General features: G+C 46.4%; 1 protein-coding gene across 2 annotated transcripts in view; it reads left to right on the top strand.

Moving 5' to 3' along the window:
- APOH (apolipoprotein H) overlaps positions 1-15,861 on the top strand; it is a 388,934-nt gene that overhangs the window by 293,058 nt on the left and 80,015 nt on the right. For both annotated transcript variants that reach the window (XM_069199884.1, XM_069199885.1), the window contains one exon: positions 13,445-13,642. In XM_069199884.1, coding sequence (XP_069055985.1) covers positions 13,445-13,642 — 198 coding nt within the window. The remainder of the gene's footprint in view (positions 1-13,444; positions 13,643-15,861) is intronic.

The raw sequence follows: 15,861 nt of genomic DNA, 5'->3' as shown, positions 1-15,861 counted from the left end.
TCTAAGGGACACAAGAGTGAGAAGGGTGTCACAAACTGAACAATGGAACCACCAACTCAGTGTAACTGACCATGTGTGTTATTGGACAATGTAAATGGCAATGTATTACAATAGACAGCAATGACGCAGTTTTCAATTACAGATTGTTGACTACCACCATAAAATGGCGACCGCCTGTCCTGTATGTAGGGACAGGTGGAAATGATGTAACTCCGCCGGTGTTAGGCATCATGGCGGAAGGCAGTCTTGCACTGCCGTGCTATTCTTCATTGGCTTACATGGGGCTCTGTGGAGTACAGTTTCCAATGAGGATCACCGGAGATGGTGACGGTGTACACCTCCGCAGACATGACCACCATTTTATGTCTTTAACCTCACTTGATTCCAGACTTTCCATAGGACAAAACCAACACTTTGTGTGCTGCTGTTACCTGTGTCTGGAACCTGCCATGGCCAGTGTGACAGGGGAAAGGGCCCCTGTCTTCACTTCAGAGGAGTTGGAGCACCTGGTGGATGGGTTCCTACACCTGTATGGACAGATGTATGGGCCTCCAGACCAACAGGTGAGTACACCACGGCGACGATGTATGCAACAAGGTTATATGGAGATGTGTGTGCTGGCAGTGTGTCAATTGGGTGGGGGGTATGTCTCGTGGTAATGTACATGCAGGGCTCCAGATTCTGTGTGTGCCAATTGAGGGGAAATGGTATTTGTGAGCCATATCTGTAACAGGCTGGATTGTATGATTAATGGTGCCCTCCTGTCTGTATTTACGCTAAAGGTCAGCGCCCATCAGAAGAAGTGATTGTAGTGTGCCATCGGTAAGAACGTGTGGGCCATAGGGGTCTATAGCAGGCACCCACTGCAGAAAAAGGTGAGAGGACCTCAGATGCTGGGCCCGGAAGACCGCGGAGGCCAAGCTGGGAATGGCCTCCCAATGGAGGATGGATGCTGTCGGAACCTGACCCCCCTGATGGCCCGCATACTGGCAGTGGCCTACCCAGAGTTGGATGGGCGCTTGAGGGCAGCACAGTAGCCACAAGGCGGTGAGTACAGTGTGTGAAACAACCATCTTTGTTGCCTGGCATGGGGTCGTGGTGGTGGGATTCAGTTAGTAGGTGCCCCTTAATGCCAGCTCAGACATTGCTGCGTGGTCCAATCTTGTTAACTAGCTAGGTGGCATTCCATGTCAGACAGGGCTTAGTGGGTCACAGGAGGGGTACAGATGGTGGTGGTTGACTCTCAACTTGCAGTGGTACCTAGCCAATGGAATGCCAGTGCAGTGCCTACTGCTCAATCATGTTCCTTTGTGTGATGGAAATGTGAATGCCATCTGTGGTGTTGGTTGACCCAGTGCTCCCTTTCTCTCCCCCTTTTTTCTTCTGTCATCATGTCAATGTGTGCATTAGCATCATCTGCAGAGGAGCAGGAGCACCAGCGACTGAGGGAGCTGCATCCCACAGGACCCAGGAGGCAGAGTCCACCAACGCCGAGGGGACCAGTGGGACAGAGGGAGAGGGGAGCACCACAGCAGAGACAGGAGGTGACAACAATGACTCTGATTCCTCCTCCGATGGAAGCTCCCTGGTGGTGGCGGTCCTCTCTGGAACTACCCCAGCTACAGGTACAGCCACCACCCTCGTACCAGGACCACCCTCCCAGTAGCCCCCCAGTGAGTTGCCTGTGCCCGCTCAACCAGGAGGGTGGGCATCTCCTTCACCCCACGCAACTCAGGGCATGCCTCAGTCAGCCCTGCTGCCCTCAGTGAAGAGGCTATTGACCTCCTGAGATCCATCTCTGTAGGGCAGTCAACCATAGTGATTGCTATCCAGGGGCTGGCATCCCAGATGCAGCAATGCAATGCCTACCTGGAGGACATCCACTGTAGGTTGGGGGCCCTACAGAGATCGATTCAGGCTCTGGCCTTCTCTCTGATGGCAGCCAGTGTCCCTGTTCCTACTGTCCCCCCTCCAACTACCAGTTCCCAGTCTCCTCAACCCCAACCCATGCCAGGCACACATATAGACAAGCAAGCACACAAAACATCACACAAGAGTGGCACAAACAAACACAGTCAGCATACTTCAAGCCACAAGCACTCATACAAACAACAGACAGTTGCACACAGAACATCCACTGCCTCCAACGTCTACCCCTTCCTCCTCCTCCTCCTCCTCCCTCACAGTCACATCCACACTCACACCTGCATGCACTGCATCAACAGCCACCACCACGATCACCACATCATGCAGCACACACCCCTCACTTGCAGACACCTCCACAACATCCATCCATGCGTCCTGTTTGTCCTCTCCCACCCTGTCTGCCCCCTCCTAAGAGACCCAAACGCTCGCACTCAGACACCCAACATCCATCCACCTCACACACGCACACTGTCCATGCACCTGCACCCAAGTCAGCAGACGTACCCCTCCTACAACCACTCTCTCTAACTCCACTCCCATCCCTCCTCCCACATTCCTCCCAAACGTCCCTAAGAAGCTTTTCCTTGCCCAACTTGACCTCTTCCCTCCACCTTCACCCCCCTGTCCTTGCCATAAGAGCAGGGTCCCAATGACCCAAGCCCAACACCTCAGCCAAACAGTCTGCCACTGCTCCCACCAAAAAATCATCTGCTGGCACAAAGGAGCCCCTAAGTGTGACTGCCGCCACTGTTAGTGAGAGCACAACTCCGCCTCAGAAAGGGAGGAGTAGGGTGGCAAAAACCAAAGGACAGGGACAGTGGAGGCACATCCTAGTCCTGGGGGCAAGGACACAAGTGACATGTCAAAGGGCAAGGGGGCCCGTCACAAGAGGGGACACATGGATCCCCCTCCACCACCAAAGACAGCAAAGGATACCCCTACACCACCAAAGAGAGCAAAGGATACCCCTACACCACCAAAAAAGCCGAGGTTCCCACTCCAACACCAAAGAAAGGCAAGGTTCCCACTCCACCACCAAAGAAAGGCAAGGAGACACCCCCACCAGCTGAGGCACAGCAGCCCTCACCTTCAGCAGAGGCTACCTAGGAGACACCTCCTCCAGCTGAGGCAAAGCAGCTCTCACCTCTAGCAGAGGGCATGTGGGCCACCCTCCAGGGACTGTTGTGCAAGGAGCCCCCTCCTGAACCAGTGGGCACGTTACCCACTTCAGAGACTGTGGCCTTACACTCCTCACCAGAGACAACTGGGCAAGGAGCCCCCTCCAGAACCAGTGAGCACTTTACCCACTTCGGAGACTGTGGCCTTACACTCCCCACCAGAGACAATTGGGCAAGGAGCCCCCTCCAGAACCATTGGGCACGTTACCCACTTCAGAGACTGTGGCCTTACACTCCCCACCAGAGACAATTGGGCAAGGAGCCCCCTCCAGAATCAGTAAGCATGTTCCCCACTTCAGAGACTGTGGCCTTACACTCCCCATCAGAGACAATTGGGCAAGGAGCCCCCTCCAGAACCAGTGGGCATGTTCCCCACTTCAGTTGAGGTGCACCCCTATGCCCTCTTCCCCCTGAGATGCCTGCCCATTTCCAACATGATGCCCCTGAACAGTGGATTCTGATGGATACAACTACCTGTGGATTCCTCACCTAATGGATTCCTCGCCTAATGAATTCTCCCTAATGCGCAGCATTCAACAGAAACTTCTTTCCAGCTCTGTACAATTGCCCGACTCCACGCAGCTCCGTCTGACGTCATTGTGGCAATAAGAGGCCCTCGCTGGCGTGCTGACGTCAGTTCCCTTTTTTCCGTGCCTTCGATAACGGTTATTTCTCCAGCTCTTACATCGTTTGCTGTTGAAAGGGATACTTTGTGTTTTTTCGGGATGTCTGCTCCAAAGAAGTCAGGGTTCAAGCCTTGCAGAGAATGCGGAGGTCGGATGTCAGTCATTGACCCGCATAACGACTGTCTATGGGGTCTGAGCTCGGACCACGACATCCAGGAGTGTGGTTTGTGCCAGAAAATGAACCCCAAAGCTCTGAAGGAGCGTGAAGCCAAATTATTTTTAGCAAAAGTTAAAAAGGAGAAGAGGAGTCACCATAGGTCTTCGTCGGGGAAGTCGGCGAAGAGTCATAGGAAACGGCGCCATCACGATTCCCGGCGTTGTTCCAGAGGAAGCTGCTCGAGGTCAAGGTCTCCTTCTGCTCGGCACCATAAGTCATGGGAGGTGAGCCCGACGGTGACTCCTCAGTCTTCGACTCTGCAGTCTTCTCCGGCGCCGGCGGTCTTTGAGGTGGTGGAGCTCATGTCCAGGATCCGAGTCCCGCTCCGGCTCCACAGGAGTATCCTGCTTTCCCTGCTCCGGGGACGGATCCAGCGGCATTCCTTAATGCCATGTTTGCCATGTTTCAGAGCATGGCGCCGTGAGGTGGTGCGCCGGTTGGCCCCACTGGTCCCTTGGCATTTAATTTAGGCACCCAGGCTACTTATAGACTGAGGCCGTTCATGCCATTCTGTCCGGCAGGAGACACTAGCCCGGTGCCGGTACCAGCGGTGCAGCCGTTGACGTCGGTGGAAAGACCTTCGACGCCGGTGTCTATACAGATGGAGGCGTCCCGAAGTCGGATGGCGTCGATGGGTGGAGATCGATTGTCCACGGCGCCGATGGATCCATCTCCGGTGTCGGAGGGGACGGGAGATCGTGTGGTGACGCCTTCTCGACACCGCTCTCTGACGTCGGCCAACTCTTTGTCAACGCCGGGGCTGGAGGCAAAGTTGCGTTCCCGAAGGAAGGCCCTCAGATTGTTGGAGGAGAGAGAATACCAGAGACAGCTTCTTGAGGAAGGGGAGATTGTGGAGCCCCTAGGTGACTTTCAGGGGTTGGACACAGCCAGTGGGCTGGATACTTCCCCGGAATGGGATTTGGCCTCACCAGGGGAATATACAGAGGAGGCAGCCTCATTTCATTCTGTCATCAGGAAGGCTGCTGATTTCTTAGAACTCCCGCTTCCGGTGGCCCAAGTCAAGACGAATATCCTGACGGAGGTGCTACATCCTGCCACTGCTGTTGCGGATCCATTGTTGCCTTTTAATGAAGCTCTTATGGATCCCATCGTCGAGGTTTGGGAAAAGCCTGTTTCTTCATCGGCAGTGAACACGTCGGTGGCCAGAAGGTATAGATAAGCGTCGGGGACCCTGAATTCCTTTTGAAACATCTGTCTCCTGAGAGTCTGGTGGTACAGGAGTCTTGTTGAGCGCGGTCTGCTCCTGGCTCCTTCCCTGGTGTGCCATCCGACAGGGAGTCCAAAAGGATGGAGCAGTCTGCAAAGAAGGTTTTCTCGTCCTGCAGCATGGCACTTAAATCAGCAAATGCCACGTGTATCCTGGGTAGATACATTCATGCTATAATGGATGCAGCTAAAGCAGCGTTGCCTGATATGCCCCAAGACTTGCAAGGACTCCTCACGGATGCCCAGACTGCAGCAACGCAGGTCATACAATCAGGACTGGACACCACGGACTCGGTTGCTAGAGCCATGGGAACCTCCATCGCTACCAGACGTCATGCTTGGCTACGTACGTCTGGGTTCTTGTCGGATGTCCAAGCCACTCTCTTAGATTTGCCCTTTGATGACGATAAGTTATTTGGCACTAAAGCTGACTCTGGGTTGGAGCGCTTTAAAGAGTGTGGGCCAACGGCGAAATCCTTGGGCCTGCAAGCTGTTTCGACCCCTTTTAGATCATTTAGATGTCTTAGAGTGTTTGGATGAGGGGCGTCCTTTTGTGGGAGATCACAGCAGGCAGACCAGCAGCCCTCAAGTCTCCCTTACAGATCTTTTAGGGGGTGGGGTAGAGTCCTCACTAGAGGGGCCACCCAATAGCAGCACCCTACCTCTTCCTCAGGGGGGGTGCAACAGGGGAAGCAACCCTAGTCCTCTAACCACTGCGTCCCATGTATCTCCAGAAGGGGGAAGGGTGTCTCTTTTTCTTCCCATGTGGGAGTCGATAACATCAGACTCCTGGGTCATCAGTGTGGTGAGGAAAGGCTATGATTCCTCCTCCCTTCCCTCGCCGTCCTTCCTTTTGCTCAAAAGATCATATCCTGTTGTCAGAACAGGAGGTTCCATCCCTATTGTCAAAAGGTGCAGTGGAGTTGGTTCCCGAGCAGGAGAGGGGTCAGGGATGTTATTCTGGTCACCAAAAAGGATGGACGTTTGAGGCCTATCCTGGATCTGAGGATTTTGAATTGGTTTGTCAAACAGGAGAAATTCAAAATGTTGACTCTAGCACAGGTACTTATGGCGTTGAACAAGGAGGATTGGATGGTGTCTGTCGACTTGCAGGATGCTTATTTCCATATTCTCATTCTCAAGTCACACAGGAAGTATCTCCGTTTTGTGGTGGGGTCCCAACACTACCAGTTTGCGGTCCTTCCTTTTGGTCTTACTTCCGTGCCTCGAGTCTTCACAAAGGTGATGGCGGTGGTTGCAGCGAACCTCAGGAGGAAGGGAATAGCAGTATTCCCTTACCTGGACGATTGGTTGATCAAAGCCAAGCCTCCGAAGCTCTTGCTTCATCACCTGCAGATGACAACCCAGTTGTTGTTCAGTCTGGGCTTTTCGATAAATGTGCCCAAGTCTCACCTGGAGCCCTCTCAACGCCTCCTGTTCATAAGGGCAGTACTGGACACAACATTGAATCAAGCCTTTCCTCCCCCACAGCGGATTCAGGACATTCAGGCGTTGATTCCAATGTTTCAAGAAGGAGCGGTTGTTCCAGTCCTCAAGGTCCTTCGTCTGCTCGGTCAGTTCGCTTCTTGCATTCTGTTGGTCACTTATGCACGCTGGTACATGAGGGCTCTTCAGTGGTGTCTCCGCAGGCAGTGGTTTCAGCACAACGGGGATCTTGAGGAGTCGATAAGGATCTCCAGAGACACTGCAGCGGATCTTCAGTGTTGGGCTGCGGTTGGCAACCTGTCTCAAGGAAAGCCGTTCTCCCTGCCACCTCCAGTGGTCACAGTGATAACGGATGCCTCCACTTTGGGGTGGGGAGCTCACCTGGGGGACCTGGAGATCAAAGCTCGTTGGTCTCCAGTGGAGCAGGTGTTTCATATCAACCTGCTGGAACTGCAGGCAATACGTTTGGCTCTCAAGGCCTTCCTCCCTTCCATTCGCGGTCAGTCATTTCAAGTCTTGATGGACAACATGACCGCGATGTAGTACATCAACAAGCAGCGAGGAGTAGGGTCGTACCTTCTCTGCAGAGAGGCTCTGCGGCTCTGGTCCTGGTCCTCACGGTCCCACCCACCTCCCCGTAGTCTGTCTGGTCATACCGAGATTTCCTTGGGTGTGTACATGTATATTTGTTTATTTCTGCATTATGAGAGTATACATTTATATATTTGTGTATATGTATATATTTATATGTATTGGTGTACATTCATGGCTATGTATTTTTTACGAATATGTGTTGATACTGTTTGCTATTATTATTTGTTTACCTTTTCTATAAAAGTTTTCTTGAATACGGTCATGATGAGTATGGAATGTCGATATTCACCTGTTCGCCTCAAAGGCACGTCAAAAATGGTGTAAACTGACGTCAGCACGCCGGCGAGGGCCTCTTGTTGCCACGATGACATCAGACGGAGCCGCGTGGAGTCAGGCAATTGTGACGTCCTCGCCGACGTGCAGAGCTGGAAAGAAGTTTCCGTTGCATGCTGCGCATTAGGGAGAATTCTTTAGGTGAGGAATCCATTAGGTGAGGAATCCACAGGTAGCTAGTGTATCCACCAGAAAAAGCATTACCGAAGATAAGTAACTTGCTTGTCAGGATTGTGTAAGGAGTCAAGTTGGGCCTTGGACTGCGCCCTGTGGCCATGTGGCCCTTTTGTACATTGGCCCAATCTGGACATTGACGCATGCATTTGCATATGACTTGACATTATGGTGGCTGTTGGCACCAAATTACATTGTTCACTCACTCTAATTGTTGTCCTTGTTTTAATTTAACGTAGGTCCTGTGACATTGGTTTTACTCTGCAACTAGTTCTGTGTATGGTGTGTGTGTGAATGGTGTGTGTTCTGCGTTTGTGTGTCACTCTCCTTTTCCTCCCTCCCTCCCTCCCTTGTTTGCTAGGCGGGGGTACTCACCGTCATCGTCTTCATTGGCGTTGGTGTTCCAGGACGACCATGGTGTGGTAGAGCATCGGGAAGACTTGAAGTTCCGGTTCCATGGCGGTTGTGGAATCCTCTGTGTCCCTTTTGGTGAGTCTTACGTTGTCTGTGCAGTGTTTCCGCCAGGCTTTTGATGGCGTTGATACCGCCCCGGAAATCCTGGTCGTTTGCTAGGTCATAATATGGTGGGTGGTACCGTGGCTTCCGTCTGGCTGTTGATGGCTACTGCTGTGGTCAGTGGTGTTAACGCCCTAGCGGTTGGTGTGGTACATTGGCTGTCTATGGGAGTTATCACTGCCATGGTCATCATTTGGCGGTAATTACTGCCAGCCTGTTGGGGGTATTACTGCCACTTTAACAGTCACCGCCAATGTCATAATGACCACCTCTATGTTTGCTGCAACCTCTTAAGATGGCGCGTAGTATATGTTTCTAGATGTACTTTGCCAAAGTAAATAATCTTTTCTGCGTACTACTATGGTTTTGTAACTTTGACAAGGAATGGTTTTGTTCCTCGCACTTCAGACATGTTTGCTAAAATTCAGATTTAAGAAGTCACAGTTTTGGAGTTGTCACACCAGTGTTTTGTTTGATACTTTATTCAATACATAGATGGCATAGCAAAATCTTTTAAGTTTCAGGTCGGTCAGGTTAGGTAAATTATTTCAAGCATGATTTGGAAGGTTATAACTATGGTACCTTAATATTCTTATGTTTACCCAAATTTAGGAGTCATTTTGACAGAGAAGTCATTTGATAGTACACCAATTTCTGTTTAGAAGTATCTCACCCTGGATGGTGTTACTTTAATTTGCATACTTCCAGCTGCTTTTGGTCAGGGAATCCTCCTGCAGGGTAAGGGATTATTGAAGAATTTTATTTTGTTTTCATTTTGACTGTGTGGAGTACAACTCTGGATGTGAGTGAGGCATGAAATGATGCTACTAAAGTTTTGAATTATTAGAAATTTGAATATCATTTTAGGCTCAAATTGTTTGTTTCTTCCACATATTTCAATAAGGAGCAATATGCTTTTCCTTCAATGCATGTATTTCCAGGAACACTAGGTCATCACACTCCACTTTTAGTCTTTGAACATCATAGAATGTCAGGTAGATATAATGAGAATATTTTGTATTACACTCGGATTGTGGTTTGGAACATTTATATAACTGGACACTTAGGGGCCCATTTATATATGGGCGGATGGCTTGTCATTCTGTCGTAGGACAGAGCAAGTTACTCCAACCCCTGGTGGAGGGACTGCCCACTACATTTATAAATGACCACTAAGCAGGCAAAGTTCCTGTCGCTACATTTCGCTGTTTGTTGCAGGGGTGTGTCAGCATGAAACAGGATTTCCTTTTCAAAAATATAAAAGTAAATGGGCCAATATTACCATTTTACTGTCCCTTACCGCCAGGGGTTGATTGACAGTAAAAAATGAGTTGCATGTCCTGTATCCTGATTGGGTGGGCAGACATATAGCCATTTCTCCAATGACCCCTACTCTGTCTGGCCATCGGAGAATTTTAGCAATGGCGGTGATGGAGTAGTCACCGCTGTAGCCAAACTTAAGGTCCTCCCACATCAAAAATGGGTGGGAGGACCTCTATCTCAACTGCATGTATACTCTGCTGCTGTTGCCATGGACTATACCTACTGCAAACATATAAATCAGCCCATTACTTTTAACAGGGATGAATAGGTTGTATGGATTCTCATATTATGGAGCTGTAAGAAACTGGAGTATTATTTGAAGTGGGTGAGAAGCCACCTCAAATAACAATCACAGTCTTTGCCTGGGTGAACCACTGCTACCCCTAGCTAAACCTATACATATCATCTGGTAACTTGACACAAAGCAGCAATGCTTAATTTAGAGTCATTGTGTAAAGTATTCATGTAGCCCTCAAACAGTTCTAAAGTGAAAACCCAAGACAAGAAAAAACCCAAGCTGATTTAAAAAATAGAGAATATTGGAAAGTTTACTGTCTGATTTAGAATCTTTTGTGAGAAAAAGCAGGCCCCAATGATGGTAGGCTGCTGAGGGGCAGGGCCCCAGTGCAGTCATTGACAAAGGCAGGAAATCTAGTGGGAATAGTACGAACTCTGTGCCTGTGAAGGCCTTAACTTCAGATGCTGCTCGGCATCAGTCCAGGTTAAGTCTTCTGTGTTTTGATTTATAAATATTTCTGAAAAACAGGTCTCTTTCACTGGGGCAAACCTACAAGTTGAGGCCAACCTGTGATTCAACGTCGACAGCAGTGGGTTTGAAGGCAACCTCAGTCTCTGTCAGTTCATCAGGTAGAAAGTTGGAAAAAAGTCCCACTACTTTCAGTTTGGAACAGGTAAGCTGTTTAGTTGTGGGGTAAAGGCTCTGGAAGCTATTTGTGTCCATGTATACCAAAGAGCAGTTCAACTAACTGATACTTGGAGTCCCTTCTGGGATCCTGGGTTCAAGGTAGGCAGGCCTAGTCTTCCTTCAGGTTCTTAAGACAGCAGGGCAGGTCTTCTGATTCTTCACTGGTCCAGGAATGTTCTGGGAATAGGTCTGTAGGATCCACATTTATGCCCAGTGCCAGCCTGGGTAATCCTTTGTCAAACACCTTAGCCATTTAAGGTCAGTTATGGTCAGTTCTCCCTATGGGTTTGGAACCAGCCTGATTAGAGAGACAAAAGAAAGGCAGGCCTAGGTGTGAGCTTCATCTGCCAGTGACAGGGTAGTCATCCTTTGAAGCTCAGGAAGGGGATGGGAAAAGCCCCCAGGCCATCATGTCAAAAGAGGAGTGCCCTCCCCACACACAGAGACTTTGGGCCTCATTATGACTTTGGCGGTCCTGAAAGTAGACCGCCAAAGCCGTGGGGAGGATGCCACCATGATACCAGTGGTGTCCCCCTGAGCATATTACAATGTTTCCGCCGGGCTGACCGACCAAGGCCAATAACATAGCACACAGTACCCTTGGAATGGAAAGCAGACAGTGCCCATTCTGAGGGTGCTGGGCAGGGGGGGCCTGGCATGGGCAGTGCAGTGCAGGGGCCCCCCTGTGGACTCCAGCACACGCTTACTAGGACCACCAGCCTTGTAATTCAACCCTTGGTCCGCTGACTGGGAGCAATACACATCTCACCACAAGGGAGTCATCAGGGATCAGGTGACAGCTGGGGACTGGCAGGAAAGTCTTTTTGGTTTTAGGCAGGAAATTGTCAAGTTCCTAAAAGTTTAATTTCCAAAATAATGGTACAAAATATGACTTGGCCATTACATTGGATTTAAGATTACTATTATAAAAAAAATAAGTCCTTGAAATATTTTTCTAGCTATTCTCAAATTGAATTTAGCACTTATTAAACGTAATGATGTAAACCAGTGTTAAACTATGGGAGAGCCAGCCTTGCCACAGTGAAAAATGACTGTAGTTTGTTCACTGCTAGGACATTTAAATATTAAATATACACACCATACTTTTGAATACCATGCACCCTGCCCTCTGTGCTTGTAACGCCTACATTAGGGGTGGTTTAAAAGTATAAAAAAGGAAAGTTTAGGCTTTGTAAAAGGGTTAATATTTTAGGTGTTACTGTAGTTGATAGCAAATGAGTGCTGAGACCCATCTGTAGCATTTAATCTACAGGCCCTGGGAACAGGTAGTACAGTATACTAGGGACTTATAAGTAAATGACATGTGCAGTGCAGGGGTATACCAATTTGAGTATGTTTAAAAAGGAGACCCCAATCACTTTACCACTGGTTAGCAGAGATAAAGTGCACAGAGTTCTCCAGCCAACAATAATGTGGTTCAGTAGAAAGGCAAACAAATCCTGGGTGACCCTGCAGGGGGGGCAAATGTCCAACAAGAGCATAATCATAATAATATATTGTTTGTTTACCCTCCATTGATTGATGGTGATTCCTATCTGGCTCATGAAGCTTAAGAAATAGAACACTCTAGTTTAAGGGATACAACCAACAGGGAATCTGATTGTCTTGTGAAAACTGACCAGTATTTTGCAAGAAAATTCTAGAAATCAAGTTCATCAATGGACTTTTTTATCCTATAATATACAAAATGGCCCCTTACTCCATAATCATTAACACTTGATTTTCTGTGTGAGTTTAAAAGGATTTGAGATTGTATATTAACTATTCATCAGTCTGAGGGATTCTACAAGGGACCACATGAGATAAGGCTACTCAACAAAGATTTTGGGGTGATTCCATCTAAGACGTTTCATAGTTTGTGACTAATAAAATAGGTAAACAAGACCAAATGGCTTTGTAACATAATACATATTGAAAGTGATAAAGTAGTGACACAAATAGTGAAAATATATTCTCTTAAAATATAAGCTACACTTTGTCATCCTATTGAGGTTCTCTGCTGCTGCTTAAGGTGACTACTTGCCCATGAAAATAGGTATTTTGACTATGTTAAGAATAATAAGGATTTAGGGGATCTTGACTATTTTAAGCATCAGAATCAGGATTTAGGGGGTCTAATTTGTAAATATAATTAGTAATTTGTTTATGCATTATTATTTATGTAGCTGCATATGATTGTAATTTTGTATGTATGTGTTTTTACAGCCTTGATGAAGTTCCAAGTAAGATACAAAACACATTCGTTGGGCTAGTCAAATCTATGAATTTTTAAAATGTATCTCATCAGTACAACATTTTATTCATTAGCAGAAAATAAGGCTCTGTCCTGATTATTGCATCCTGAAATTTGAGAATTTGAGATCACAAATTCTTTATACTGGGACTATGCCCGGATGAGAACCCTCCCAAATATATCCACAACTTTTGTAATATAGGACTGATGGTTGCCCAGAGAGACATAATAAGGCATTGGGGTAGCAGAGATGTTCCAGTTCTTACAAAATAGAAAACCGATATGGATTGGTGAATGTCAGATGAAAAGCGTATTTATGAACGTAGAGGAAACACAAGGAAATATGAAAATATAGAGGAAAAAAATGAAAAATATAATGGAACTGGCTGAATATGAAGAACGGAGAGTTTCTCCTTTTCTCCTCCACTTTTACACTCTGTTCTCCTGGCTGCCCCGCTCCATTGATGTATGAGTGCCAGCTAAAATGCAACAATTGATTGATAAATATTTGCTCATGAGCCTGAGCAAATTGACTTACAATGTAAATGATGTAGCACAGCCTCGGTAGTTTGTGTCTATATTTTAAACAATGAATACAAATATTTTTTAAGAAAGACAGCAGCATAGCATTTATTCAGATTTTAGAGTTTACAATTAGAGACTGCCTTTGACAAAATTATTTCAGGTTTTTTTGTTGTATTCTAGCCCCATGCCAGATATCACCCAAGAAGGGCATTGTCCTCTATTTTGGCAAGAAAGTGAAACTTCAGGATATGAAACCACGGATGATTCTTCACACAGAAGACCTCACTTTTTACTGTAAAGACAAGGAAAAGGATTGTGCATACACAGTCACAACTCAGTGCATTGATGGAGCTATGACCGTCCCTTCCTGTTTTAAAGGTGAGAAAAACTAAGAACATGTTTTTAAAGAGGTTAGATTGGACCTGAGTCAATAATCTTTCTTTCATAAGTATGTGTAACTTCCTCCAAGAAAATCAGATGTAAGTCAGAAGAAAGGCAAGTATAAGTATACCTGCAGTTGGTTATCAGAATATCCTGTACAAAAATATACTCTGGCATAATTATTGTGTCCTAAATATTCTTTTCAAAAACTTCAAAAATGTTGCCCCGCTTGAATTAAATCTTCTGTTAGCTCCTATGGGCGAAAATGTTGCAGAAAAAAATGATGAGACTATATTTATGTCAGACAAAATTGTGACTATAACATTGTGGTACCGTCCCCATATATGCTCAGAGAAAAGTGGTTCTGAACGTCAACAGAGCGGCATTCTCATTTTCAGGCTGCTCCAATAAAGATGATTCTCTTCTTTTACATCGCATATAACTACACCTGGGGGTAACCTACTAGCAAATTTACCATTTGCTGACAGCAAGCTGTCCAGCCTGAAAATTAGAAGTTTTTAGTCCAGGCACTCACACCATACCCCCGCCTGACATTATTGCTAACAGGGTTTCGCCAGTTCCATTTCTCCAACCAGAATTCTAGGACGGATAGTAACAACTGTAAAAACGTCCTCTGCTCCAAAATATACAGGCAGATGCACTGATTAGAAGAAAGGAAGGTTACTCAGGAAAGAGATTAGCAGTCTGAAGGATTAAGACCAAAATAAGTTGGTGCCCAATTCCATAAAAGACAGTCCATTATGTCATCTTTGCTATGCTTTTCAATACACTTTATAACTACCAATTATAAAAAAATAATGTATTACTTTCATGGCTATGATGTTAGTATAGTTGTGAGCCAGTGTGAATTCGTGGGATTTATATACACTTCTTTATCGTAACAGTATAAAATACAGGAATAACTAAACTAGTGCCGCTGCAGGGATTGCATGAGACATTCTAGGTTGTACAGATCCTGTCGAACCTCTTAGACTGCTATATGCAAAGACCACAGGAAGTATAGATTCTTTTTTTATGTTCCTGAATGACAGACAATACTTTTATAACTTGTTAAATCATCTGGTTCCTTTCATACATTACACAATTCGCATACTTTTTAGTTGCAGCGCGCAAGTGTTCTGACTTGTAATCTATCTGTAGGCTTTTAACCAGCCCACCGCACGCACATCGCTTTCACTCGTTCATGGGCTTTTCTTTCAAAAATCCTTTGTTATCATTGGTAAATGCTTTACATTTGTCTCTCCTTGGGGCAGTTTTGTTAGTGACTTGGCAATCGACCCTGTTACATGGATAATTGCACATTTGCCAATACGTTTCTGGCAACAGAGCATCCATGTCATATTTTAGATTCAGACCTGTTAGCACCTTGGCTTGTATCATAAAAGGTGTCCAGGAGCACGCTGGATATTTGAACCTGTTTTTTTGCAGTCTGGGATGTCTTCAAAATTACAAAAGGCACAAAGCTGGAACCTGGGCACTACAGAGTGTGTTAATACGTCATACTAAACAATCCTTTTTGTCACCAACTGGTTGTCTGCTTTTTACTTTATTTTATTAGTCATTTCATTTAATTGTATTTTATTGACAACATATAGATTTATAGATAGGTTGCTGTCAATAAAAGTATTGTTTTCCATTAAGGAGATCTTTGTGATATTAAATAAACAATGGGTATTTGATGTCTCTTTGAACCCCGATATAAAAACCTCACATTTTTTACAGCTATGCCTTTACAATTGTATGTTGTTTACGCCCTCCAAAACTATGTTTCCCTATTTAGTCGCACATAGTAGATGACTAATGGAGTAGCCACACATAAGGTAGGCTCAAAACATTCTAGCTGTGCTTTAAATTATAATATAAACCTGGTATCATGCCGTCCACCTCAACCAATTGGTCTTTATCACCCTCCTCAACCCAATTATTAAAAAATATACACCTGGCATCCTGCCATTATCTCCCACTACAGTTGGCAGTGCCCTACCTTCACCTTAACATACATATCTTGCATCCTGCAAACCACCCCCTTGCAAGCTCCCACTCCAGCACCCTTATGAATCTTAAGAACATTAAAACAATGCAATATCTGCAATTGTGCCGCCCACTCTTTCCTGCATTTAGAAGCGGGATTTAACAGTCTCACATTGACAGTGGAGAGCTACCACCATGCTAAAAGCAACTCTGTGAAAGCCACA

The sequence above is a fragment of the Pleurodeles waltl genome, chromosome 7 (assembly GCF_031143425.1).
Source record: "Pleurodeles waltl isolate 20211129_DDA chromosome 7, aPleWal1.hap1.20221129, whole genome shotgun sequence".
Classification (NCBI taxonomy): domain Eukaryota; kingdom Metazoa; phylum Chordata; class Amphibia; order Caudata; family Salamandridae; genus Pleurodeles; species Pleurodeles waltl.
The sequence above is the reverse complement of the archived record's forward strand: the minus strand, read 5'-3'. Positions and strand labels throughout refer to the sequence as shown.